At 39.8% G+C, this 26,236-nt stretch overlaps 1 protein-coding gene across 1 annotated transcript in view; it reads right to left on the bottom strand.

Annotated features, from left to right (window-relative positions):
* IMPG1 (interphotoreceptor matrix proteoglycan 1) overlaps positions 1–18,267 on the bottom strand; it is an 89,738-nt gene extending 71,471 nt beyond the window's left edge. The window contains exon 1 of the mRNA XM_054024479.1: positions 18,201–18,267. Coding sequence (XP_053880454.1) covers positions 18,201–18,267 — 67 coding nt within the window. The remainder of the gene's footprint in view (positions 1–18,200) is intronic.
* Positions 18,268–26,236: the final 7,969 nt, after the last annotated feature.

Below are 26,236 nucleotides of genomic sequence, written 5' to 3'. Positions count from 1 at the left end.
TCTGACTAGCTCACTGTGTGACCTTGAGAACACATAGGGTAAAATTTTCTAAAGCACCTAAGGCCCAGATCCACAAAGGTAGTTAGGGGCTTAACTCAATGGGAGTTAGGTGCCTGAATAGCTTTGAGGATCTGGGCCCAAGTGACTTAGTAGCCTAAGTCCCATTTCCAAAAGTGATGTAGGCACGTGAAGCCATATTTTTAAAAGTATTTAGGTGCCTAATTCACCTTGATTTAAGTGCCTAGTTATTTTGAAAATCCCAGTAGGCACCTTTAGGCACCTAAATACCTTTACAAATCTAGCCTTTAGGAACCTAAGTTTCACTGAAAGTCACTTCAGGTGCTTTTGCAAATTTGACCCGTAATTTCTGTGTGCCTCAATTTCCTCATGAAAAAACGAGGATGGACATTGCTTGCTGTACTTACTTAAGGTTTCATAATCATTTAGATCCTTGGATGGAAGGCACTATAGAGATGATAAGAGCCTTTGTAGTGAATTGTAGCTGTTAACATAAAGTCATGTCATTATTAATGCAGTGTTGTATTATGGAGAATAACATCTATAAGGAATGGCAATGCTTCCAGGGTGACAAAATACCCTCAATTTATCTGCAGGTTAGCAAATACCTCTATATTCTGAATGAGAGTTCTTCAGGACATATTTGTCCCATTTCTACATTACACCCAACATGTTATCACACAACACAGCAGTTCAAGTTTGATTTTAAAAAGTTTAACAGAGTAAAAATAAGGTGTAAGCTATACATTTCAGTGAGCTGACAAAGTAGCCTTTTGATGAAGATAATGAAGAAGCCCTTGGGTGAAGCAATCCGTGTAGTTTAGATTCTATTCTTTAATGCTGCATAAATTATAATGTTGATGTTAAAATGCACTTTTAAGGATACTTTGATGCATTTTCATAGGTCTGATATATGCTTTAGTCATAAATGTAAATAAAATAAATTGTTAGTTGAAAGAACTGCCTTGAAAAGGAAGGGGTGAATTCTGTAGATAATTGGAAAACTTTTTGAGGCACAAAATAAGAGGGTGACATCATGTGCATGTAGCCTTGATGCTGATGAATTGGCTGCAAACAACAATTGCATTTAGAAAATGTTCAAACTTTCTAAATGGAGGAGAAAGGTGATGAACCAAGAGAACACATTTACAAGAAAATAAGACAATTGGAAAATTAAGAGTAAAACAAATCAAGTCTATTTTCCTGTGAATTTGAAGAAATTGCCTAAAACAAATAATATAAATTAGGCAGGGTGCTCATGATGGAAACCATGTATTTGGTGTTTGTTAATACTATTTCAAACCAGGAGGTATGGCAGCACCTTCCAGTACTTTGGTTCCAGCACCACTGAAATTATGTCAGTTGTTTTTAGACGGATAAAGAGAAAATAAGGACGATAACATCACTTTGACAATTTGGAACTCAGTGAATTACAGTCTTGCAGAAAAATGGGGAGGAAATGGATAGGAAATGAGTAGCAGAAACACTGGATAGGACAAAAAGGGATGGAAAATCTGGAGATGGAAAGGCTTTCCTCATATACATGGCTATTGTTGAGTTCTTAATTAACATCTGAATCAGCATCAAATTCTCCATGTGTAGAAATTGTGGAACTTGGTTTTTACAGTTTATAGTAATAAGTATAGTTAACATGTGTGATAAGTAGTAGTCTTGTGTGTGTGTGTATGTGTGTGAAGCATTGACCATTTGGTGACAATGAGTACCATACAGTGGCTGGATATTTACAAAGTGAAGCCAATACACAATTGTTTTTGCCTTTTAAATCACACTGCAGGTTGCATGGCAGCAACTTTTAGACTTGCCTAAGTAGAACTGCCTAATCATCTGCAAGGTATATGAAAATGAGGATACAGTTATATAACATTTGTCATATCAAATCACTGCAGTTCACTTATCATGTAAATATTTGTATCAATGTATTATTGACGTGCCACCGCAAATGAGCAAAAAGATGGAAAATATTCTGAAGAAATGACTGGGGTAAGACAGAGAGGGATAGATTAGTGCTTCTGATATATTTTATGTGTCCTTGGATTCACCACAGCTTATGAATGAAGTAATGTTTCCATATTCAGGGTGCAAACCAATAATAAACAGTCATATTTTAATGGTGCCCAGTTATGATCTATAAAGGTGAGACAACATAAAGGATTTTGCTCCATGCAAATACTGTCAAGGGCTACCAGAAACCATAATGGGCCAAATACTGATGCATCCTATGCACCACCTGTGGCAGTAGCAGCAGTGGAAATCTCATGCAGGAAGATTCCATCCCAGTAAGATCTCCAAGGCAGGTCTGTGCAAGCTCCTCTGCAAGGAGGAAATATGCTGAATGAGGCCAAAAGCCCACACAGAGAAGAAAGCAGGAGGCTATGGTTTCTGCTTCACCCCACATACTGTATTTGTGGTTATGGCCCAGCTGCACAGGCCATCTGACTAGTTGGGACTGAGGATTTTGTCGCTAAGCCCATGATAGCTTTTGTATGAAGCAAAGAGCTTTCACGAAGGATTTGCTTCTCCAAGATTTGACCCTGTGGCATTAGCTTGAATTAAGAACCATTCTATTTACAAGAGTATTATGATAGAATAGTGACTGCAGCTCATGGCACCTATGCTAAGATTGGGATTTAGGCTGCTGGATCAGGGACATTGTACTTACATGTATTCACCCTCCTGACCCACCTTCAATAGCCCATGCTCTGCTTGCGTGTTCAGGGCAGGAGTAATCTTCCTCTGCTATAGCTACTCCAGCCACAATCTCCCTTTTCCACATACAGGGGCACAGTGGGACCCGAATGGGGCAGAGAGCTTTGCATGGGCTGTGCATACCTGGATGAATGCCACCCTATTTGCATCTCACAGGTGACCTATTCCTTTTTGTACACGACTCCTACTATATGAACTTGTGAGCTCACTGTCTTGTCAAACCTCTATAAACCTTGATTTAGAAAACCCACTGTCTCTTCATAATGTTTCCCAGAGTTTACTGAATGCTAATTGAAGAGCAAACTCTCTGTGGATAGAAATGTTCATTTAGACCCCTGTCCTCCCTCTGCTTTAGTGGAAACTGTCAATTATACACCTGAGAAATGTTCACCAAAGGGCACAAGCATCTTAAATGGCTTAAACATTTTCCATGTTTGAATATGTCATTGGATTATGCAGCTTGTTTTTGTGTGCATCTTTGTCTCCTCCTGTTGAATAAAAATATACACATATATAAGTCCTTTGCCAGGTGGTGATGTGCCTATAGGCTGTAGTCTACCCTATCTCTTTCCCCCCCACCCCCTTTATATCTGATTAGACGCGGATCATCCAATTTTATATAGTGTATTTATTAAGCCCAATACCCAGAACACTTTTTGAAGAAACCACATCCCAAAGAATCCCAGGAATATGGGAATTTATTTTAATTTAAAGCAAAGAATTTTTTTGGGAGGGGTATTTTTCACTGTTGTGTGTATACATAAGATATTTGCCCTGCACAATTCTTTTGCCCTTTTGTTTAGACCTGTTAATTGGCAAAGGCATTTGTACCAGTTTTACCTTCAGGAGATGTATGGAAAATGGTTTTTATTTCGTCATGATAATTCTAGTTCAGGAAAGCAGACATCGGCCACAGTATGGTGACTTTTTAATAATAAACTTTAGGTGTTTATGTAGTGCTTTACAAATGTTTAATTAACTAATCCTCACTAACTACCCTATGAAGGAGATGGGTATAATTCACCGCATTTTCCAGATGGCATAATTGAGGAAGACAGGCAAAGTGGCTTTACCAGGGCCAAGGCAGGAGTTCGTTTCAGTGCAGATATTAAAATCAGGAATCCCTGTTCCCCCAGTCCTGATCTCAGACATTTACAACCAGGGCCGGCTCCAGACACCAGCGAAGGAAACAGGTGCCTGGGGCGGCCAATAGAAACGGGCGGCAGTCCGTCCGTTGTTGGGGCGGCACATCTGGGTCTGCGGCGTCAATTCGGTGGCGGGTCCTTCAGTGCCTCGCTTCCTCATCGGCAGCACTTTGGTGGCAGCTCGATCGCGCCACTCAATCGGGCTTTTCTTTTCTTTTCTTTTCTTTTCTTTTCTTTTCTTTTCTTTTCTTTTCTTTTTTCTTCGCAGCTTGGGGTGGCAAAAAAGCTGGAGCTGGCCCTGTTTACAACACAGGGTTCTCAAACTATACTAGTCCTGAACAGGAAAATCAGAATCTTTTGTTTCAAAAATGTTGAAACAAAACCTTTTGGTAATTTTGATTTTTTTTCAAAAATTTTTGGGGTTGGGAAATTTGTCAAACTGACCTTTTTCTGTGAAAAAGTTTGTTTCAACAAATCAGCATTTTCTGACAAAATAATATTTTATCAAAAATTTCTCGACCAGCTCTATTAATTTACAGGTTGGTAAAAGGAGAGTACTGTATGTGGCTATTTAACAGGACTCCTAGAAAAAAAGAAATTTAAAAACTTCATGGAGTAGGTCAGTGGGATTTTTTTCTTTTCTAAAGAGAGGAGCAGGGAGGTTGCATCCCTGGTCCCTTTCCCGTTATTACAGTGGATGTCCTTTTATTTATATATATATATATATATATATATCCTTATTTCTGACTGCCAATACTACCTGTTTCTCCTAGTTCTCATTTTTTCTTTTTCAGGTCTGCAAAATATACCCACATGACTGCATTATGCTTCTGGGTTAATTCAGAATATGACATTTAGTTTGACTGGATGCCAGAAAGTTGATTATATGCAAAGAGAAGAGTTTCAAAATCGTGAATGCTTGAATAGAAAAGTAAAGGGTGTCATCAGGACAAAAATGTTAAAGTTTGAATAATTCAGGAGGAAAAGAAAAGAACTGCCTGAAATCAACCCAAAGTTTGAAATCAATTTAAAAAAAAAAAAGCAAGTTAGTCTCTGTAATATAAGAGCATGTTCTCCAAGTGTAGAGAGGAAGGCTTGATTGATAAATGAGGCATACTGCTTTCATAGTAAATTAATTACTAAATAAAACCCAAGACTCATTCAAGGAAGAAAACAGTAACTGGTAACAAAGAAACTGACCAGAAATTACCAACTGGGTTATTTCAGCAGCTTTCCTATCGATGTGTTTAGGTCACCCAAAAGCAAGAATTAAGTGTACAGCAAGTAAAACAGTATACTATTTGATATTTAAATCTGTAAATGTAGGCAAGGATAACGACATATAATTAAAAATAGATCAGCTCTCTAGAAGTGATCGATTAGTATAAAGTGAAGAAAGAATCCAACATATGAGCAGTAGAGCATATAAGATGCAATTGGTACAAATAAAAGGACAAGTGTTGGACTTCTTATTCAGAACCATATTCCCATTCATTAGTGGGAGCAATCACAAACCAAAACTGGTGGTACCTGCCAGTGGTGGGCAGGGCCTCTGCAGCACACTCTTCAGTGTGTCCTGATACCATGGCAGTCCCTCCACCCCAGTTCCATGGGGATGGGGTTGATGGGGGGACAAGCAACAGGACTGAACAGGGCCAGAATTAAGGCAATGCAGGTCCCTACCCATGCAACTCAGCCGCCCACTCGGAGCAGCAGTGTCAGCAGGGCTGGTCTTACCATGAGGTGAACTGAGGCGGCCGCCTCAGGTGCCAAACTTGGGGGGGGGGGTGCCATTAAGACCCAGAGTGTAGAAAACTGTGTCTGCTGCTGGTGCATATGTATTCTCTCTGCTCTAGATGCACAGAGACAGAGTGCTGTGCTGGAGGAAGGAGTGCACAAGAGATGTAACAGGCAGGCAGGAGAAAAGGTGAGAGGGAATAACAGAAAGCAGCAGGAGCTGCAAGGAGAGAGAGGAGGAGGAGCCTCTTATGTACTTCTCTAGCACCCCCAAGAGCCTGGACTGATTAACACCAGCTTCTCAGGGAGCTTCCTGTTTCCTGCTGCTTCCCTGAACCCACTTGAGGAGAACAGGCAGTCAACTGAAGTAGCAGGAGCCAGTTAGGCCCTTAAGATGCTGATATCTTCCCTCACTCAGGCCCTGCTACCAGCCTGCTTATTTTTTCCTTCAATTGAATCTCGAGAGCCACTATAGCTGGCACAGAACAGCAGTCATGAGTGAAAGAAGAAAATGCCCCTCTGGGGCAGTATTCAGAAAAAGAAAGAAAGCGAAGGAAGCTTTTCTATCTAAGCAGGAAGGAGTTTTCCTGAGATACATAGACACAAATGTTCACTGTGAGCTTTCCGGCCCCAGTGAGGATGTGAGTGGTGAGGAGATGCCTGATCTTCCAGTTAGTCAGAGTGCAGGTGACCTGGCAGCTACTACAGCATCCATATCTCCATCTCAAATGGATGTAACCATGCACATTCCTGAAGAAAAGTGCAGATCAGAGAAGAGTGTGGTGGAGGCGCAGAAACAGCTGCTCCTGAGTTTAGTTCCTTAAATCTAGATGATCCAGGACTGTGGACCCACTTGAGCAGTAGCTTGAGGGACTTCCTTGTACTGCATGGGCCACAGCAAGTGAAAAACTTCATGTTCCCCAAAGACAATGAAAATAGAAGTTTCCATCCAACACATTACTGGCGTGAAATCCCCAATGGTGACAAAGTGGAGAGGCCATGGCTTATGTACTCAAAAACCCAGAATGCTGCATACTGTTTTTGTTACAAACTCTTCCAGTCTAATGTTCCAGCCACATTGGGTTCTACAGGAACAAAGGACTAGAAAAATCTGGCTAGAAATCTGGTGTGCCATGAGAAGGCAGCAAATCACCAGAGAGCATTCCATAGGTGGAAAGAGCTTGAGATGAGACTAAGGTTAAAGGCCCCCCTAGATGATCAGCATCAAGAGAAGATTGCATCAGAGTCTCTTTACTGGCAAACTGTTCTGAAAAGGCTCATTGCCATTGTGAGAATGCTTGCTACCCAAAACCTAGCACTGCATGGCACTTCAGATCAGCTGTATGTGCCAAACAATGGAAACTTCCTTAAAATTATGGAGCTGATAGCTGGGTTTGATGCTGTACTCCAGGAGCATCTAAGAAGAGTCACCATCCAAGAAATGTACACACACCACTACCTTGGAAAAACCATTCAAAATAAGATCATGCAGTTACTGGCAACAAAAGTCAAACAGAAGATTGTGGCAGATCTGAAGTCAGCAAGATATTACTCTGTTATTCTGGACTGCACACCTGATATCAGCCATATGGAACAAATTACTTTAGTTTTGTAACAACAACAGAACCTAGTGAAAATGTCCCTGCAATGCTGACTGTCAGAGAGCATTTTCTAGAATTTATTGCCATTGAAGATACTACAGGAGCTGGTATGACAAATGTGCTTCTTAAAAAGCTGGCAGATATGGAAATTGCGATAGCTGACATGAGAGGTCAGGGCTATGATAATGGTGCCAACATGAGAGTCAAAAATAGGAGTGTAGACACGGATCTGAGAGTTAAACCCTCAAGCTTTTTTTGTCCCATGCAGTTCTCATTCATTGAACTTGGTGGTCAGTGATGCATCAACAGCTTCTAGTGATGCTGCTGAATTTTTTAATGTAATTCAAAGTATCTATGTATTTTTCTCTGCATCAACTCATTGATGGCAAATTTTGAAGCAACATCTGAGAACGTCCTCTCCGACACTGAATCCACTGAGTGCCACATAATGGGACAGTTGAGTGGAGGCCATAAAGCCTATCAAACACCAAATTGGGAAGATAGATGATGCCATAGTTGCCATTATGGAGGATAATGCTATGACAGGAACTGTTCTTGGGAGAACAGTGGCAGAGAGAAATGGAATCACCAGGAACATACATAACTTCCAATTTCTGTGTGGCTTAGTGTTGTGGCATGACATACTGTTTGAAATAAATGAAAGCAAAGTCATACCTCATCTTACCAATCAGACGAGGGATTTCAAAACGTTCTGAAGAGTGCACAGAAGTTGGCAGAGGAACTTCACACTGAAGCTATTTTCTCACCCATTCAAGAATACAAGAGTCACCGAAGAAGACGACATTTTGATTACGAGGCACGGGATAATCCCATAAGAGACCCCAAACAACAATTCAAAGTTGAATTCTTTAACCAGGCGCTAGATTGTGCAATACAGTCAGTTGAAGAATGTTTCATGCAGCTCAAGGAACACAGCAGTTTATTTGGGATGTTGTATGATATTCCCAAGCTCTTCACTATACCTGAAGAAGGCCTGCACCAGCAATGCTGGGCACTAGAGACAGTGCTGACACATGATGACATGCGTGATATTGATGCGAGTGATTTAGGTGATAAACTGAAAGCCCTTTCAAGATACATTTCAGCAGGATCAACTCCAAAGGCTGTTCTGGAATATATGTGCACAAATAAGATGACCACCCTCTTTCCAAATGCTTTTTGCGCATATTTCTAATAAATACTTCCTGTAACAGTTGCCAGTGGAGAACGCAGTTTCTTCAAGTTGAAATTAATAAAAACACATCTATGCTCCACAATGACACAGGAGAGGCTGGTCGGCCTTGCAACCATCTCAATAGAACACGAGCTGGCCCAGACTGTGGACCTTCAGGAAGCAGTTCAAATCTTTGCAACCAAGAAGGCATGGAAAGCACCACTTTAATTATTCAAACAGATAAAAATGCCAGTGTTTACTATGCAGACAAGGAAAGTTAAATTTGCTGTTCAGGCATTTAAAAGTTAAGAATTACTTAACATTTTTGAACAAGGCATTTTAAGTTGTTAGTTCTCCTTTATTGGGGTAGGTAGTAGAGCAGTACCATGAGAGCAGCAGAACAGGAAGAAAGCAGAATTGAGACCTTTCAAAGTTTTTGGCCTAAGCAAGGGGCGGGGGCATCATTTGAGCTCTCTGCCTCAGGTGCCAAAATGTTGTGGGCCGGCCTTGAGTGTCAGGGTCCCCCTCATCTGCCCAGCATGGATCTTCTTCTTTCCCTTAGGAGTGACAGCACCGGTCTCCTCCTTTTGGGAAACTGGGAACAAAAGGTGTGTCAGAAGGGGTCTCCCAGTCCTTTATCACAGCATTTGGGGGGGTGTTTATTTGCTCTGGCTGATGGACTGAGCCCACAAAAACACAGTATTTTGCTTGGGTCTATTGGCAGGGCTCCCAGAGTGAAATGTATGGTGCTGTTTATGCTTCTTGGTGCTATTGTTTTGGACTGTCTGCTAACTCACTCAGATAACCTATATTGGCTACACTTGGGTCACATTTCCAAACTTTTGCTGAGAAACATGAGGGATAAAAACTGACCTTTAAAAAAAAATGTAAAGTGAGAGTCTGAAGTAATCACCAGATTCCAGGATCTGGGACCATGGGCACAGACCTATAGTACATATGCTTTAATCTAATCCTGCGCTGGAGAATGGCCACTGTTTGCTACAGGGTATTTCCACAAACCTGCAGTGATTGCCTCATGGTAGATAATTTTGATCCTGTCTCAACTTCCCTCGCCAATTTTCCCCTCCCCCCAAAATACAAAACACTCTAAGCAGGTTGGGGGGCAGTAGCTAACACAGAGATCATGGCCCAATAAATCTTATCATAGAATCATAGAACAATAGGTTTAGAAGAGATCCAACACCTTGCCCAAGATGTAGGATTTGTTGTGTCTAAACCAGGGGTTCTCAAACTTCATTGCACCACAGTCCCCTTCTGACAACAAAAATTACTACATAATCCAGGAGGAGGGACCGAAGCCTGAGCCCCACCACCCTGGGTGAGGGGACCAAAGCCCAAGCCTCACTGCCCCAGGCCGGGAGGCCAAAACCAAATGCCAAGGCTTCAGCCACACACAGGGGGCCTATAACTTGAGCCCCACCACCCAGGGTTGAAGCCCTTGGGCTTCAGCCCTGGGCGGTGGGGCTCAGGCTTCAGCCCCAGACTGCACCAAGTCTAAGACAGCCCTGGTGACCCCATTAAAGTGCAGTTGTGACCCACTTTGCAGTCCCGACCCACAGTTTGAGAACCACTGGTCTAAACCATCCAAGACAGATGGCTATCCAGCCTCTTTTGGGTTAAGGGAGTACAGTATGGAGCCACAATCTTTAGAATGTTTCAGAATCCATGAGATTTCTGTCCTTGAGAACCCAGGAAAGCTGTAGTTTTGGTCTGTCATCTCTAGCTGCTCCATAGGATGATTGGGTGGCTTTCATTATTTACTTAGGCAAAATTCCCATCAAAATCTGGAGGAATTGTCTTACTGTAATACAATATTCAAATGAGACAATGTACTGCTGAGGCCATTTTCCTTGTATGAATGAATGACTGATCCAATTTCATAATTAGTAAAGAAAAATCCTGAGAGTCAAGAACATGTATTAAAATAAAACAATAGAAGAGTTTTTGATGATTTATTTCCAAATATGAAGTTTACAAAATGACAGTCATAACGCTCTTGATTAGAAAAAAAATCATTTGCAAAACAGTTTTTTTTTTTTTTTTTTTTTTTTTTTTTTTTTTAAGCAATGGCTTTAAAATGGATAAGCAAAGGGATAGTGAACTAAGTAAGGGCAACTTTTCCTTAACTGAGTATCCCTAAGGAACTTGACCACTGACATACTGCTCCCCTTCCCAAATTTTTGTTCTCCTTGCTTGCCCACACAGATGTCCTTGGTTTTCTGACATCCTAAACCAGATGAAGAGAGGGAGAGATGGAAACTCAAACACCAATCACCGAAAACAAACGCTGAAGCAGACAGACTGAAACAGAATTTCTCCAAGCCTATTCTGAGGGTGTATAACAGGTCAAGAGAACCTTCTTCTCAGAATCCATAGCACCTGCCAAATCCCAACCTAAGGAACTAGTCAGGGTGGAAAACTACTTCATTAACACTGACTGTCTACAGTTGACAGCCAAGTCTACGCAGCATCATGTTCAGTGAAGAACAATCCTCCTACTTTGCTGTAAAAGATCACACGTTTGGGAAGGTTCCTCTTGTTGCACAGATCCAAGCCTATACACTGACCAACAAACATCTCCTCAATATATGTTCCATTCTATATGCATCCGAAGAAGTGGGCTGTAGTCCACGAAAGCTTATGCTCTAATAAATTTGTTAGTCTCTAAGGTGCCACAAGTACTCCTGTTCTTCTTTTTGCGGATACAGACTAACACGGCTGCTACTCTGAAACATCTACTCTTCAGTCCGAGTTCACACATTCACTCTACAGGAAGTATTGGTCATGTTGAAGAAATCTTGACTTAAGACCAGTGAATCTGGACCCTGCCCTTCCTGCCTGGTAAAAGAGAATCATGAGTTAGTGGGTCTTTCCTGACAGAAATAACCAATGCCTCATTCAGGAAAGGAATCTTCCCTTCCTCCTTCAACCAAGTGCAACCAGCACTGAAGAAATGCATCCTGGGTGCAGCAAATCTATTCAAGCCCTGCCCAGTATAAAACCTTCCATTCCTGAGCGAGTTCTTAGAGAAACTAGCCAAAGGCTTCCTATGAGCTCATCTAGCTGAAGCCAATACCCAGGATCCAGCACAATCTGGTTTCAGGTCAGGACATGGGCCAGAAACAGCATTAATGTCATTGGTGGATGATTTCCTGATGTTAGTGGATAGAGGACAGACATCCATTCTCATTCTCCTGGACCTCTCTGCAGGATTTGATACTGTTGACCCTGAGGATGCTGCTGCCCCACCTAAGAGAGGTGGCAAGGGTCCTAGCGAATGCTCTATAATGATTCGAGTCCTTCCCTGAGGGATGCACCCAAAGGGCAGTGAAGAGACACTCCACCTCTTCCATTAGGCTCCTCATTTAAAGAGTGCTTTTAGTATCAATTCTCCATACCAGTGGCTCTTGACCTTTACAGACAACTGTACCCCTTTCAAGAGTCTGATTTGTCTTGTGTACCCCCAAGTTACACCTCACTTAAAAACTTACAAAATCAGACATAAAAACACACAACTGTCACAGCACACTATTACTGAAAATTGCTTACTTTCTCATTTTTACCATACAATTATAAAATGAACGAATTGGAATATATTGTTCTTACATTTCAGTGTGTAGTATACAGAGAAGTATAAACAAATCACTATGAAGTTTTAGTTTGTACTGACGTTGCTATTGCTTTTTATGTAGCTTGTTGTAAAACTAGGCAAATATTTAGATCAGATGAGTACCCCCTGGAAGACCCCTGAGAACCCCAAAGGGTACATGTACTCCTGGTTGAGAACCACTGCTCTATTCAATGCTATTCAGCATGTACATGCAGCCACTAGGAGAACTGTGAGACAACATGGGGTCAAATGCCACCAATTTGCAGATGACATCCAACTTTATCTATCCTTTGATATGTACAAGCACCGCCAAGGTAGTTCATTGCTTGGGGAAGATCAACTAATGGGTGAAGAGAGCAGCTGGTTGAAGCTGAAGTAAGATGATGGTTATGCTGGTTGGCAGAAGAAAGCACTTTTAGGAGTCTGAAGCCATGGTGTCTAAAAGATCACCTAAAGCTCTGGGATAAGGATACCAGTCCTTAGGCAAATGGAACTGTCCACTGCAAAGGTAAAGCTTACCTGTGCAGGAAATAGAGCTTTCTCAGTCCATGAATCTGCAGTGAACTTCTACAGGAGCTAAGAACCACAACAAACCTCACTACATTTTGTTCCACTTTAAGGTTCTTGACATAGCCTTTCTAAGAGAAAGGAAGGATGGTGCAGAGTTTAGGGTGATAGATTGGGACATGGAGTCTTACATTCAGTTCTTTGCTCTGCCACAGCCTTTCAATGTGACCTTGGGTAAATCACTTATTCTCTCTGTGCCTCAGTTCCCTTTTGGTAAAGTGGGGATAACAGTACTTCCCTAATACATTAAAGTCTGTGAAGCACAAATGGGTACCTCAACTGCATTAGGTATAAGCACTTAGCAATTTTGTGAAAATGTAGGAGTGCTCTTTGGTGATTCTCAATATGGTGTTTAGATCTGGCACTGTCTGTCCCATAATTGTGGTGGAACCCTTCACTGTAGAGGTCACTCTGAGTAGCTGACCTAGCCTCCCCACCTAGGGAAAGAGAAAAGAAGCCCCCTTTTAAGTGTCACCTAACTTATACTTAAGGGTCATTAAGAGGCAATGCCAAAGTGAACAGCCTTAATGGCTCTAGCCTGCTCTCCTGGGGAGTACTGAAACATGTCTGAACAGAATGGGTTGGACTGAGGGACCCATGGACCCTCAGGAGGATCTGGGATTGCTAGGAGAATGTAAGTTGATTCTGTTCTGTTCCTTTAATGTAAGAGGAAAATCTGTCTAACTTAGCCTGCAGTGAAACGTAAGTGTAGGTGAAACTAAAGATGTGTCAGATCTTTGTTGTTGTGGAATCCCTTCTTCTCTAATGCTTTGTTCCCGCTATTTAATTTAAAAAATTGCTTTAATAAGGGCATTTATTGGTCAATATCACAGGTTCCTGAAGGTGCTTGAAACCCAGTCTGGCCTGTGAGGTGGTAAGTGATATTGGGCCCTAGTCTAAGATGCCAAGATTCCACCCCAAGACAGATAAGGCCTGAAGCTGGGAATGGGCAACAGGGGATGTCACCAGAAGCAGAACAGAGAACTGCCAGAAGCTGGGAACGGGTGACAGGGGATGGATCATTTGATGATCACCTGTTCTGTTCATTCCCTCTGAAGCACCTGGCATTGGCCACTGTCAGAAGACAGGATACTGGGCTAGATGGACCTTTGGTCTGACCCAGTATGGCCATATTTATGTTCTTATGTAAGGGGAAGAGGCCTTCAGAGAGGGTGCCCTTAGAGAGACCAGAAAAGGGGTAGAGACACAGCTAGTCCTGTGTTCATGACAAACGTGTACATATAATTTAGGGTGGAAAAAAAATTAAACCCCATAACAAATACACCAGAATGCATATACAGTTTTTCTCCTGAGAAAAGGATGAGAGCACATGAACCACACATGACAGAAGTTAGTCTGGTTACTTAATGTCTGACTAGAAGGTGCTAAGATACCATAGTTACGAGGGCACTGTAAGAACTTGTGCAGAACATACTAAACCCAAATATGGCTTTCTAGCATGAGGAGAGTAATTTGGGTAAAAGTCCCTTCACTGTGGCCTTTAACTTAGATCCTTCAAGGGGAGACAGCCTTTTATTGGTAATAAATATCTTGTTCTTTAGAGTCATCTCTATTGTTTTTCTCTTAAAAGCTGTCTTGTCTAAGTATTTATAATGCACCAATCACCATAGTATCTGTGTGCAAACCTATAATACATGTGCTACTCCTGTTTAATATTCACTGACAACACTAATATTTTATTAATATATTTAACTTTGGAGTTAAGTCAAGGAATACTAAATATTAAAAACCATTCCTAATTAATTCACTATTTTTGCATTCAAAGTAACCTGAATTTTATTTTTTCAGTTGTTTATAAATATAAACAGGGAAGCTACCGTCCTTAATTCAGCAAGATGAATTTTTATTTCATAGATAAACTGTGGAATAATTCTGATGAGTAAATCTGGCATTCCCATGTTTTGTTTCTTTGAATTTTTTTAATGATTTCCCCCCCTTCCCCTTCCTTTGGCATAGATTTGTTTAACCCTTTTCTCAATGGCAATTACAGTAACAAAAATCTGCAACAGTTACTGTTGAATTGGCACAGCTCAATGGGAAGGGATAAGTCAGAATGAATTAAAATGATTTCACAGAGCACACAGAAAGCCATTGTCTCCTAAAGAATGACTGTGAGTGAATGGCGAATACTTGTCTACTTAAAAACTGCCTTAAACTTAGCAGCCTTGAGCACTGTTATGTAGCTTGCATATATTCTTTCTGACTGAAAGCAGGGTACAAAAGTACATAATTTCAATACATAATTTTAGGAGATCCTGCTTTAACTCAAAGCCTGTCAACATTTTCATTGGTGAATTTGTATCTTCAGTGCTTTGTAACTCATATTCATTCTAGGTTGAAATGAAGCACACACTTTGTGTTGGGTTTTTCTTCTGTGTTAAAAAAGGTTTGTGCCAGCTTAGTGGTAGGGTAAGACATAAAATGTGAGTTCAAGTTCAGTCTTTGGATCCTCCCAAGACTAACAAGTTCTGGAGCATTGTTGAAGCTCTGTCTACTCAACCCATGAAGTCCCCTTGTATTCCTCTCTAGAAACCCCCTTTGACATGTGTAGCCTTCTTGGTTTTTGAAGATCTCACAGCAAAATTAGATGGGTAGGAAGAAAATAGAATAGCTCAGAAAACTAACTTCATTTTTTTGGCCACCTTGAAAATAACAATTTGAGTTTGACAGTTCTGTGATGGGGGAAAAAATCAGCAATTGATTAATCCATGAACTAGTTTAGAGACTATTAGTGTTCTGAAGATTTTTTTTTTAAAGGAAAAAAAAGTTAATTTGCATTTGAGCCTTCAATGTCCTAAGAATGCTTAGTTTCTTCAACTATACATGTATAGCAGTTGCAGTGTAGAGTATACTGGAAGGGCCATGAAAGTTCTGAACACATCTAGATTATTTCTGCTATCCACTAACACCCACTACTTGAATGTAAGTAGTTAGGGTGAGATTTTTAAAGGTATTTAGGTGCCTAAAGATGCAGATAGTCAAGTAGTGAGATTTTCCTAAGCACCTGAATCCCCTTGATTAGGCACCTAAATACGTTTGAGGTTTTGGGCCCTCGGGACTTCTGAGAATCACATGAGCCACCTGTCTGCATCATTGAACACCTAAATACCTTTGAAGTCAATGCATGTATATTTGAGAGCAGAATTTAATTTTAAAAAGGTTTTACTATACAATATTAATAATGAATATGTACGAGAACAAAAATAATCCCAATATGTGTGTAGACATACATTATAAACATTGGGGGGGGGGATTTTTCCAATTATTATTAAAAATGAATGTATATAACAAACTACTGCCCGATAAACCAACAAAAGCCAGGAAATTCCTATAATCTTTGTCCCTAAGTATTGCAATAATATTTGATCAAACTGTTGTTTGCTGCTATTTATTTTAAAGAATTAAAAATAGTAATGATGAAAAAAATCTATTTAATCATTTAGTCCTTTCCCTCTTTAGGTGCAAGATGATCCCTAGATATTATCTAGCGTGTCTTCCACAGGTATTATGAAATGTTTCAGTAATGGGATTTCTGTTAAATCTCTTGTAGAAAACTCTCACAAACCAGTCTGGCACTTTGTTAGGAAGTTTCCCCTAATATTTAGCCTAAACTTCTCTTTGTAAAATGCCATCCAATTATACCGTTATCAGATGTATTGCAATATCTAAGTACAAGAAATGATAAGCCAGAATATTCAGCTTTGCTTTTCATTTAATTTCTTTCTAGTTTTATAATCACAATTGTACGCATTATTGATACCATCATTAGTGCATTAATAATAACACAGAATAAGTTTCATCTTATAATTTTGTAAATGCATGCCTTAAATACAAAGGCAATGCAGCTTGGTAAATCTTTTTTTCATTGGATTTATATATTCACTCTCACTCATCCCCTTTCTGCCATACTTCCAAATGTTAAGTGATTCATTGCAATTATTTATGTGAAGTGAAAAGGTAAAGCGGCATCATATGAATTAACTGCAACTGGTGCTAGCACTTAGCTGACCCATTATGTTTTGCCAAGGTAAAACATCCTCAGTACTTGGATGCACTAAATGTTCTCCATAGCTGTATGTCTATATTTCAGTGAGAGAAAGCAATTATTTAAAAAAACAACAATCTGCAAACAGAAAAATGGTAATAGTCTTTGCTGCACAAATAAAGTTCTCTAAATGTTAACAGCACACTAAAGAATGCTGGGGCTCTCTCTTCCTCTACAAACATTTAAATACAGATGGAAATGCTCTTTTTCTGTTACTGCCTGATCTCTGCATTTAACTAACATGACTAGGACTGAAAGAAAGTAAAATGTGTTAGGCCATTTATGAATCCCTTAGGCAAAGTGTAAAGCAATAGCAACCTGGGATTTTAATTAGATGACATAAATGTCAAAGACAGACAGAAAAGTTAGTAAGCAATCTAAAAAATAACATAAAACAAAGACATAAGAACCCCAAACCAAAAATGAAATCAAACAAACAAACAAAACCTGGATAATTATGGAATAAACATGGGGTTACCTGCAGTGTACACTTTAGCTGCCGGGTAGCCCCAGACATCTAATAATAAAGTTGCGGCCTGATTAAACCCACATCAAATGTCCCCATCCTTCTTTTGGTATAGCCAGACAAACAAAAAACCCAACAACCTTTTGTGATAAGAATAAAATCTGATGTTTTTTTCCCTGTATGTAAATGAACAAGGGGAAAAACACATCTTCATGTTTTTGTTTTTGTTCTTGTTCATGCTGAAAAATTGAAGAAAGACTTGTGAACTTTTCAATATGTCTAAAGGAACAATTGTTTGTTGCTTCACTGAATACAGAATAGTTGTCTCTGTTCTGTCTCGCTTTTATTTTTCCTAAAGGCTTACAAATCAGTGCTTCCTTTTATTTTTTGTAGGAATCTATTCATTGAAACAGATTTTAAATTTGTTACATGCCAGAAAAAAATACTATTATGATTTTTTTTACATTTTTCACTAAATACTTAAGCCAGCAGATGTATTCTTTTTCATTTTTCTTTTATAATGTTTATATTTTTCTGCTTGTTCTGCTGTACACATTTATCAGTAACATAGTCCTTATTTGTATTGCTATTTTCTGTTTTTTTGGCAGTATTGTTTCCACCTACAATATTGTGTATATACTAGGAGTCTTTTAAGTTGGCCATGACAATGCCCAGTAAAGCCAAAAATACACTTTGTTGCTTTCTTTTCAGTTCAGTAACAACGAATTCTCATTAAGAGTACAATCATTTTCTTATGCATTCACTTCAGCTATTTTGCCCCTTCTATGTAATTTGTAATTGTTCTTCATCTAGAAACATAAATAAGTAAATAAACTAAAGTGCATCTTTTACAGAGAGTTTAATGCTGAGTAAACCTACATGATACAAGTTAAGTCAACATTTTCTTAGGGTAGCCTGTCAAGTTAACAATATCACTAACCTAGATTTTTATAGCACCCAATTCTAGGCAGTGACTTTTATAGCTAGGGAAAACAACTTGACCTTTCCAAAGATTTTTCAACTACGACACAAAATAAATAAATAAAATCATTTTACATGTGAACTTACCTTTGCTTCCTTGAACTTGGAGAGCAAGACAAATGACCAGAAATATTAATCCAGTTTTCAAATGCATGCTGGCAATTCAGAACATTCAAGGATTGTCATGCAGGAAATATGACTAGTTTAGACTGGCTAACAGATTTCTTTTTAAGAACTAAAATCCCCAAACTGCCTCGTATTCCTACTTTTTTAAGGAAGTGCCCAACAGTTTGAATTGTTTTGAATCTCAGGCAAAGAGTGAAACAGGTGCCAGAGCAGTTACTGAACAAACCCCTCAAACACACACACTAGTAGTTCAGGAGACTGAAAGGGGGACTGGAGTGGTAAACTCCTAAATGTGACAAGAGTGACGAAGTTTAAAAAAAAAGCCCAACAGTGTCTGTTTCTGGAATAATCTGTTTATCTACTGCTCAGACATAATCCCTCTTATGGTCCAGCTGGAAGAGCTGTCTTCATCTTATTAACCTTCTGGAGTGGCATCTGTCAGCCCCAGAAGACTTCAGTAGCACCATGATAAACAGAAGCCTCTTCTAGTGGCCATTACCTGTAAATTTTGGTCATTTGGACATTCCAGTAATATGGCATGTCAGCAGAGGTATTGCGAAATGATGGCGATTGTATTATTTCTTAAATGTATGACCATAACAAATGGTGAACTTCCTTTGAAGAAGATGACTAATTGCTTGCCTGAAAGAACTGTGACTGTATGGAGCTTTTCAGCAGTGTTTGACTTGGGAGCTCTTCTCCTTTCTCACACCACAAAGTTTGCTTTTGCAATAGTTCTGTCAGAGCTCTGATGATGGACAATCCATTCTGTTACACTGGTAAAATGCCATGACTCAGCAGTAAATTGCTGTAGCAATCAGGACTGGAACAATCTGATTCCAAATGAGGAATGGGGGAGGAGGGAGGTGGTTATAGGGAGAGGAATAAAAAAGGGGAGGAGGGAAATAGAATTTCTAGCTCTAGCTCTATCAGGCCAATGAGTGAACAAACTGTTACAAGCAGTTCTTTTACAGTTATATGAATAAATATTCCCATTTCATAACATTTGGTAGGCCCTTTGTTATATTTATGTTCTATATTTGCTACATTATTTTCAAAAGCATCTTGTAAAGTTTTGTTAATCAAGGAGGGCTGCCAGGTGAGCATTTGCAGCTGTCTGTCCTATTTAGAGATTTATGTGGTGACTGTACTGTACAAACAGAGGCTATTTGCTGGCAGCAAGAATCCTTCTAGCTCTGCATGTACAAGTTGCTTTAAGAACAACCTTCATCTGAACCTGGTCAGTGTTCTATTTTTACCTAGGATTTAAACAATGGCAAAAGAAAACAAAGATCACCCTCTTCTAAATACTTGGAGCAATTAGTACAGGGACATTGCTGGGACCAAAATTTGACCTACTTTTCTTTTTCCCTTTATCTGTTTTCAAAACCCCATAGTAACTTTTTATGTTGTTTTCAGAACAAAAGTTTCAACTGCCTTCTTAAAACAAAGAAATCCATGCCATCAGCACAGCCAAAATGAAGGATGATCTGGATTTATACTGAAGGACTTTTGCATGGAAGAACATAATTAACCTTTACACGAATATTAAACCTCTCATATCTGGATTGAGATGCTTTTCAAACTATAATCAAACCTATCAAGCACACTTAAGAGCCAGCTAAGTTTTAGAAAACCTTACTTAAAAGGTGGATTAAATGACATATAGGGGAAAAGAGTCAAATATTCAAAAATATCATCTGATTTTGGTTGCCTCAATTATTTCCTAACTTTTGTAACTGAGGGGGATTTTTCTGAGGTGCTGGGTACTAAGAACTCCCATTGACTTTCAATGAGATTAGGCCCTTATGTGCTTAATTCACTTTTGAAAATGGGACTTAGCGGCCTAAATCAGTTAGACCCAGATTTGAAAAGCTATTTAGGTGGCACTCACCGTTGCAATACCTAACTAGTTTAGGAATCCGAATCTTTTTCTCAAAAGGGATTTAAGCATTGAGGAATAAATTTCATTAATATTCAATAGGATTTAGATGCCTAAATTCCTTTTGAAAATGAGATTTAGGTTCCTAAATCACTTAGGCTGTGCAGCACTGAATGTAGCAATACCCAAACAGCTTTAAAAATCTGGATCCAGGTGTCTAATTGAAGAAACCAATTTTAGAGGGCACTTTTGAAAGTGTGGGCCAAAGAGATTGGCCAAAGATCACACTATGAGTCATTAGTAGAGCTAGGGACCTAGAATCAGGAGTCTTTCCTCCTTCCCCCATTAGATAACAATCCCTTCATGAATAATGGAAGAATACATGTTTAGTAATGAAACATATTTTACTTTCAAGGTTTTACAGCCATGGATAGAGAAAGAAAGAAAACACTTAAACTAGCACATTTAATTTAAAAGAATGTTGTTAAAGGAAAATATTAGGCTATGCAGCAAGTTTGTGACTAAAAATTATGCTGCTGGGATCTGAGTATAGTGAGATGATCTGTAAATCATGAATATTTCAAGTTGTTTTCTGTCAAGGCTAGTACCTTTTACATATTTCCTTTTAATTAAAAAACTTTGTAACTGACCTTGATAACTGCTACAGTCCAAGCAAACAATAATGATAAACACTCATTATAGCTAAAGCAATACTATCAAGGGACCATTCCATCTCTAAGTACTGCTGTGTTTAATTATGGGTCACTGTTAATTAATCTGGAAGTGATTCTTCTAGCTGGTTTGCTGTCAACAACAATTATACATTCTTAAAGAAGCAAAATCTTTTTTTGATTCTGGCTGAAATTCAATAATGCATTAAAAATATGCCAGGGAGACATGGAAAGGGCAGTACTGCAAGCTGAAGTATCCATTCAGCCAAGATAAGTGCACATAAATGGGTAAAGTAGAGCTATTAATGGTTAGTGCAATGAATCAGTGCATATATCTGAAAGAATACACTAGTTGTGCGGTTTAAAGTAAAACTTCCAACTGACAAAAGACTGTTTCCTTCCTTTTCTTTCACAAAAACTGTGTTTTAGGAAAACCTTACATCAGGCACAGGAGAAGTTTTGATATGAGACCAGTCCTTTAGAGCGAACCATAGCTCGTCTCTGTACAGTGAGCATACATTTTTAAGTGGAACGCCTGGAGACATTTTTCACCTTTAAATTCTCTGATCCTACAAATCAATAAAGCACATACACAGTCTTTCTATGGGTGGGTTGTTTTCATAAACAAGCCTTATCCTAACTGGAGTTAGAATTTTGTAAGTAGTAAATAAAGAGTTTGCAGTATATCTGAAACTACCTGAGCCAGGAAGGGGTAAGTTTAAATTTGAGAAACTGCATGCTCCATCCCATGAGCATGATAACAGCGGGAAAGCAGCAGTACTGCTCTGCTGGAAGTAAGCAAGGGGAAAACAAACTCCTTTCTAAGGCTGGGTCTACACTGAATCGGCGGGTAGAAATCGACCTCTCGGGGATCGATTTATCATGTCCCGTTGGGACGTGACAATCGATCCCTGAATTGACGCTCTTACTCCACCAGCGGAGGTGGGAGTAAGCGCCATCGACGGGAAGCCGCAGAGGTCGATTTTGCTGCCGTCCTCACAGCGGGGTAAGTCGGCTGCGATACGTTGAATTCAGCTACGCTATTCACGTAGCTGAATTTGCATATCTTAAATCGACCCCCCCCCTGTAGTGTAGATGTAGCCTCAGTGATCTTCTAATTGTTCTGATGACTCTGCTCTTTAATGTTTTGACACTGATTTGTATAGGAGCAGAACCTAAATATACTGAGACATTTCTGCTGGTGATTTGGCCAATTAGATTCTTTTCCTTTTTAATGCTATATCACTTCAGAGAGCTGTACCACAGTTCTGGAAGCATATATTAGTATTTACATTATTTAAACTGAATGGGAGGAGACCATATCCTCAGTAATATTTTGTGCTGTGAGATTCGGGATGGCTCTAAGAAAGCAGGGTCACCTTTTATGCGGTACCACAACGTGTGCAAAAATGACACAACGTTTGTCAGCATCAAGGTGAAAAGCTGGGAGGAGTGCAAAGAATCCCATCCAATTTGGAGGGAATATCTGGCACTGGGTGCAGCTCAACGGGAAACGGCTTTGATCCAGAGGATGGAAGCAAAGCAAGAGAGAAGAAAGCAGCGTGTTGTAATCTTGGACTCTAACTCAGACAACATATGGATCTGTGAAATTTGTAACAAGCTGTGTCGTGCTCGAATTGGACTTGTCAGCCATAAGCGGATTCTTCAAGCACCTGATTAGACCTTTTACGTGTATACCATGATCCAGTTTGGATGGACGGTTGTTGATGATGCTAATGATTTACATTGAGCAGGGAGAGAAGAGGAATTAAAAATGGAACTGCAGGAGCAGCACCAGACTTGTCACAGCTGCTCACAAGACTAAAAATTCATGAAAAGCTTCTGCAGGAGCAAAGAGACCAATGAGAAGTGGAAATGGACTAGTTGGTTATTTTCTTCCTGTCCCTCTATTAATATTATCACTATTAAGTAAAATTTACATTTCATTATTTACATTTTGCTTTCTGCTTGCCAAAGCCTAGTTCCTGGCACTAAGTGCTTGCTGGTTTAACTCCTTCACCACAATGATCATCCATTGTTTTTGCACTTCCTCTAGCCTTTTCCATTGGATAGTATTTCCTTGTACTTTTGTCTCTACTATCATTCAGACATCACAGTTTTCTTCTCCTTTCCACTGAAATAAAGAAAGAAAATCATGTTCTCATATAACATATTCTCATAGACAAAACAAAATATTTGTGAAGTGAAAAAGATTAAGCCTCATTAAAAATACCTCAATTTTATTTTTTATACTTAGATGGCCCTCTCCCTTTTTTCCTTTCTGGTATCTCTCTAAAGTGGCAATGAGCAAAGGTGATCGCATGAGTGATTGACATCTTGAAACTGAGGAGATCTAGTCTCTCTTCCAGAAAGAGCTAACTAACAGTTACACTAAGTACTAAATAATTAACAGCCATTTCTTGTTTGCCCTCTCTTTCTTCCTTTTAATCCCTCCTTAAAATCTATTTCTTCCAGAAACTTTCCATACTTTGTTCTCACCAAAAATCTCCCCATTACAATACTTGCCTGCTCCGTGTCTGGTTCTTATTGGATGCTTTAGATAATCTTTGGGATGCAGAACTTGTTAAAACTTTGTATAAAGATCCAACTAAATAAATGGTGATATATAAATAAATTTAATAATAATGGAGACATCACATTGTCCTTTAACGCAGACTAATCTCCCACTGAAGTCAATTTGGGCTGATAATAATAATAATTACTCCCCTAATATTGAGTTATGAAGCAAGCTGAAATTTTCCTTTGGTGCCTCTCTCCACTAAGACTACATCTACACTACGGGGGGGGGCGGGGTCGATTTAAGATACGCAAATTCAGCTACGTGAATAGCGTAGCCGAATTCGACGTATCGCAGCCGACTTACCCCGCTGTGAGGACGGCGGCAAAATCGACCTCTGCGGCTTCCCGTCGACGGCGCTTACTCCCACCTCCGCTGGTGGAGTAAGAGCGTCGATTCGGGGATCGATTGTCGCCTCCCGACGGGACGTGATAAATCGATCCCCGAGAGGTCGATTTCTACCCGCCGATTCAGGCGGGTAGTGTAGACCCAGCCTAAGACAAGGACTTCTGGTGGAGTTCAGTTCTGCAGCTACAGAAAATGCTGTGAAATTCTGGACTGGCCAGATAGTTTGAGGACAGCAGCAAAAGTTAGTTCAATGCAGCTCTGCATCTCCTTATATGTATAAAAGCAGCAGAGCTTTTAATACTCATTTTAAATCAGAATGAAACAATAATAATGCCCCTGGAAGTCTTCTGAGTCAAACTTCTTTGCTGTAGTGCTATCACTAGCCATCTTGAGGATAATGTGATATTATTACTAACATGATATCGGCACCATTTACTCTTATTTATAACAGAAAAAGATTGTCACATGGATACATTTACACTATGAGCGAGTTATAGGTGCCTCATTGGCATTGACTTCTTGACCAATCTTCCTCATTTTCTATTTACAGTGGAATTGTTAAAAAGGTTGATGAATTTAGGTGCATCTAAATGTGACAGGCAGATAAGAGTATGAGAGAGGCATGGTTCTGAGTGTATCTCTGTAAATATACCTCAGCCCTAATGGGCTACATCCTTCTTTATTTCAATCTGGCCTCTTGTGAACAAAGATTGCCGATGTTGTCATATTACATGGTGTTTTTGTGATGTACTAAATGTCTACATAGGATATAAAATGGTTATTTATGATGGGCAGGAAAATGCCAAACTAGCCACTAGGTTGTAGTCAGTGGAGATATACAGTAGTCTATCTGCTAATCCAGATTATTTTGTATGTGCCTATATACTCGTGCACAATTTTCTGTTATTCCAAAAGCTGTTTAAGCATATAACACACAGAGCTCTAATGAACTGGAACATGCTTCTTCAACTGCTGATTTGACAAGTTGTTTTCTTCTTGCAGCTCAGAAAGCATTATTCTAGTAGTAGTAGACGGATATAGTGTCCACAGAATGTTTATGACATGTGTAGCACGTGTGACGGGATCCCCGGGGTGCAGCCTGGGACTGTGGAACTGCTGTGCCCCCTTAACTCTTCAGCCTTGGCTGTCTCTCACAAATGTTTTGCTAGTGACAAGCAGCAAACCCCTCCAGGTGCTTTTATCACTCAGCACAACCACAACCCTGGGGTGCAGAGTGTCACAGCACGTTACTTTGATTGCTGTAGTTATCAATTCTGCAGAATTCAGCAGTAATTAAGGTGTAGCTGTGTGCAAAGCCAGGCATATATAGACTCCATCTTTCATGATGGATGTTGTCTAATCAGAAATATGAAACATGGGACTAACTGATAGCTCAGCTTCTTTCTATAGCAATGGGGGGGGGGGGAGAAAGGGATGGTAGTGGTAAGACGAAGGGAAAGAAGTGAAGTATTCAGTCATGTTGAGTGTTGGGTATGCTTGTATGCTTGATGGAAGCAACTTTTCTCCCCAAGTCACTACCATCCCTGTCAGGTACCTGGCATTATATTGTGTCAGCCCTGTATTTGCAAACACAACACCTGGTTAGTCTTGTCTCCATGTGCCTCCATGTTATATCTATCCATAGTCCTGGTTCATTAAACTGTGTTTTCCTTCATAGGCAGTTTTATCAGATGATGGTGACTGTGACCTCCTGTGCACAGAACTGATACCAGAGGCAGGGTAATTTGGTCCAAGAAATGGTCTTGTACAAACACAGGAAACGCTCCTGTATCATGAGGCATGGTGGCCTTATTACTGAAGAAGTTCTCTGTTGTGGAAGGAGAAGAATTTACTGCACAAAGCCCATTCAGCAAAAAACGGTCATGTTAGCTGTGTGTCTGCCCTTGGGAATTTATAAGTAGAGGACCAAGAACACATGGCTGATGTATCACTGCAAAATAAGTCAGTTGAATTTTCACACTTTGTTTTCTGTTATGAGTTGCAAACTGAAAGTCACAATGAAAATGGGAATGTAATATCTGTACACCTGCAGACTTGGCTTCTTTATTCTGCATACTGCTGTATTAACAGTTCCTTATGCTCAGGCTTTTATTTTCAGAAGTCAGGTTCCGTTTGTGGGTCCAGCTAATGGGCAGCAGATCTCTTTTGGGTCAGGCCATAGCCTCAGTGCTCTCCAACTCCTCCCTTACTATACACCTTGTGTTATTACTGAATGTATACCAAGAAGATGTTATCCGTGCTTTACTTTTTCAGAGTTTCTTGACAAACCATAGGGAAGTTTGAGGAGGTCAGCTTGAGATTGCATTTAATTACCTCTTCATTTAATGCTTGAGAATGCTTGGGGAAGTGTTTAGGCAATTTAAGTACTGTTGCTGTCTATAATATCAGTCTCTCTGCTTCAGTTACTTTCAGTTGTGAATCAATCATTTTTGGACTCTTAGAGAAATTCTGCTACATACCTTTTCTGGCAAAGATTTTTGAGAAGAAGGTTCCAAGT

Source organism: Malaclemys terrapin, chromosome 3 (assembly GCF_027887155.1).
Source record: "Malaclemys terrapin pileata isolate rMalTer1 chromosome 3, rMalTer1.hap1, whole genome shotgun sequence".
NCBI lineage: Eukaryota > Metazoa > Chordata > Testudines > Emydidae > Malaclemys > Malaclemys terrapin.
This window is presented reverse-complemented; position numbering and strand designations above follow the sequence as displayed.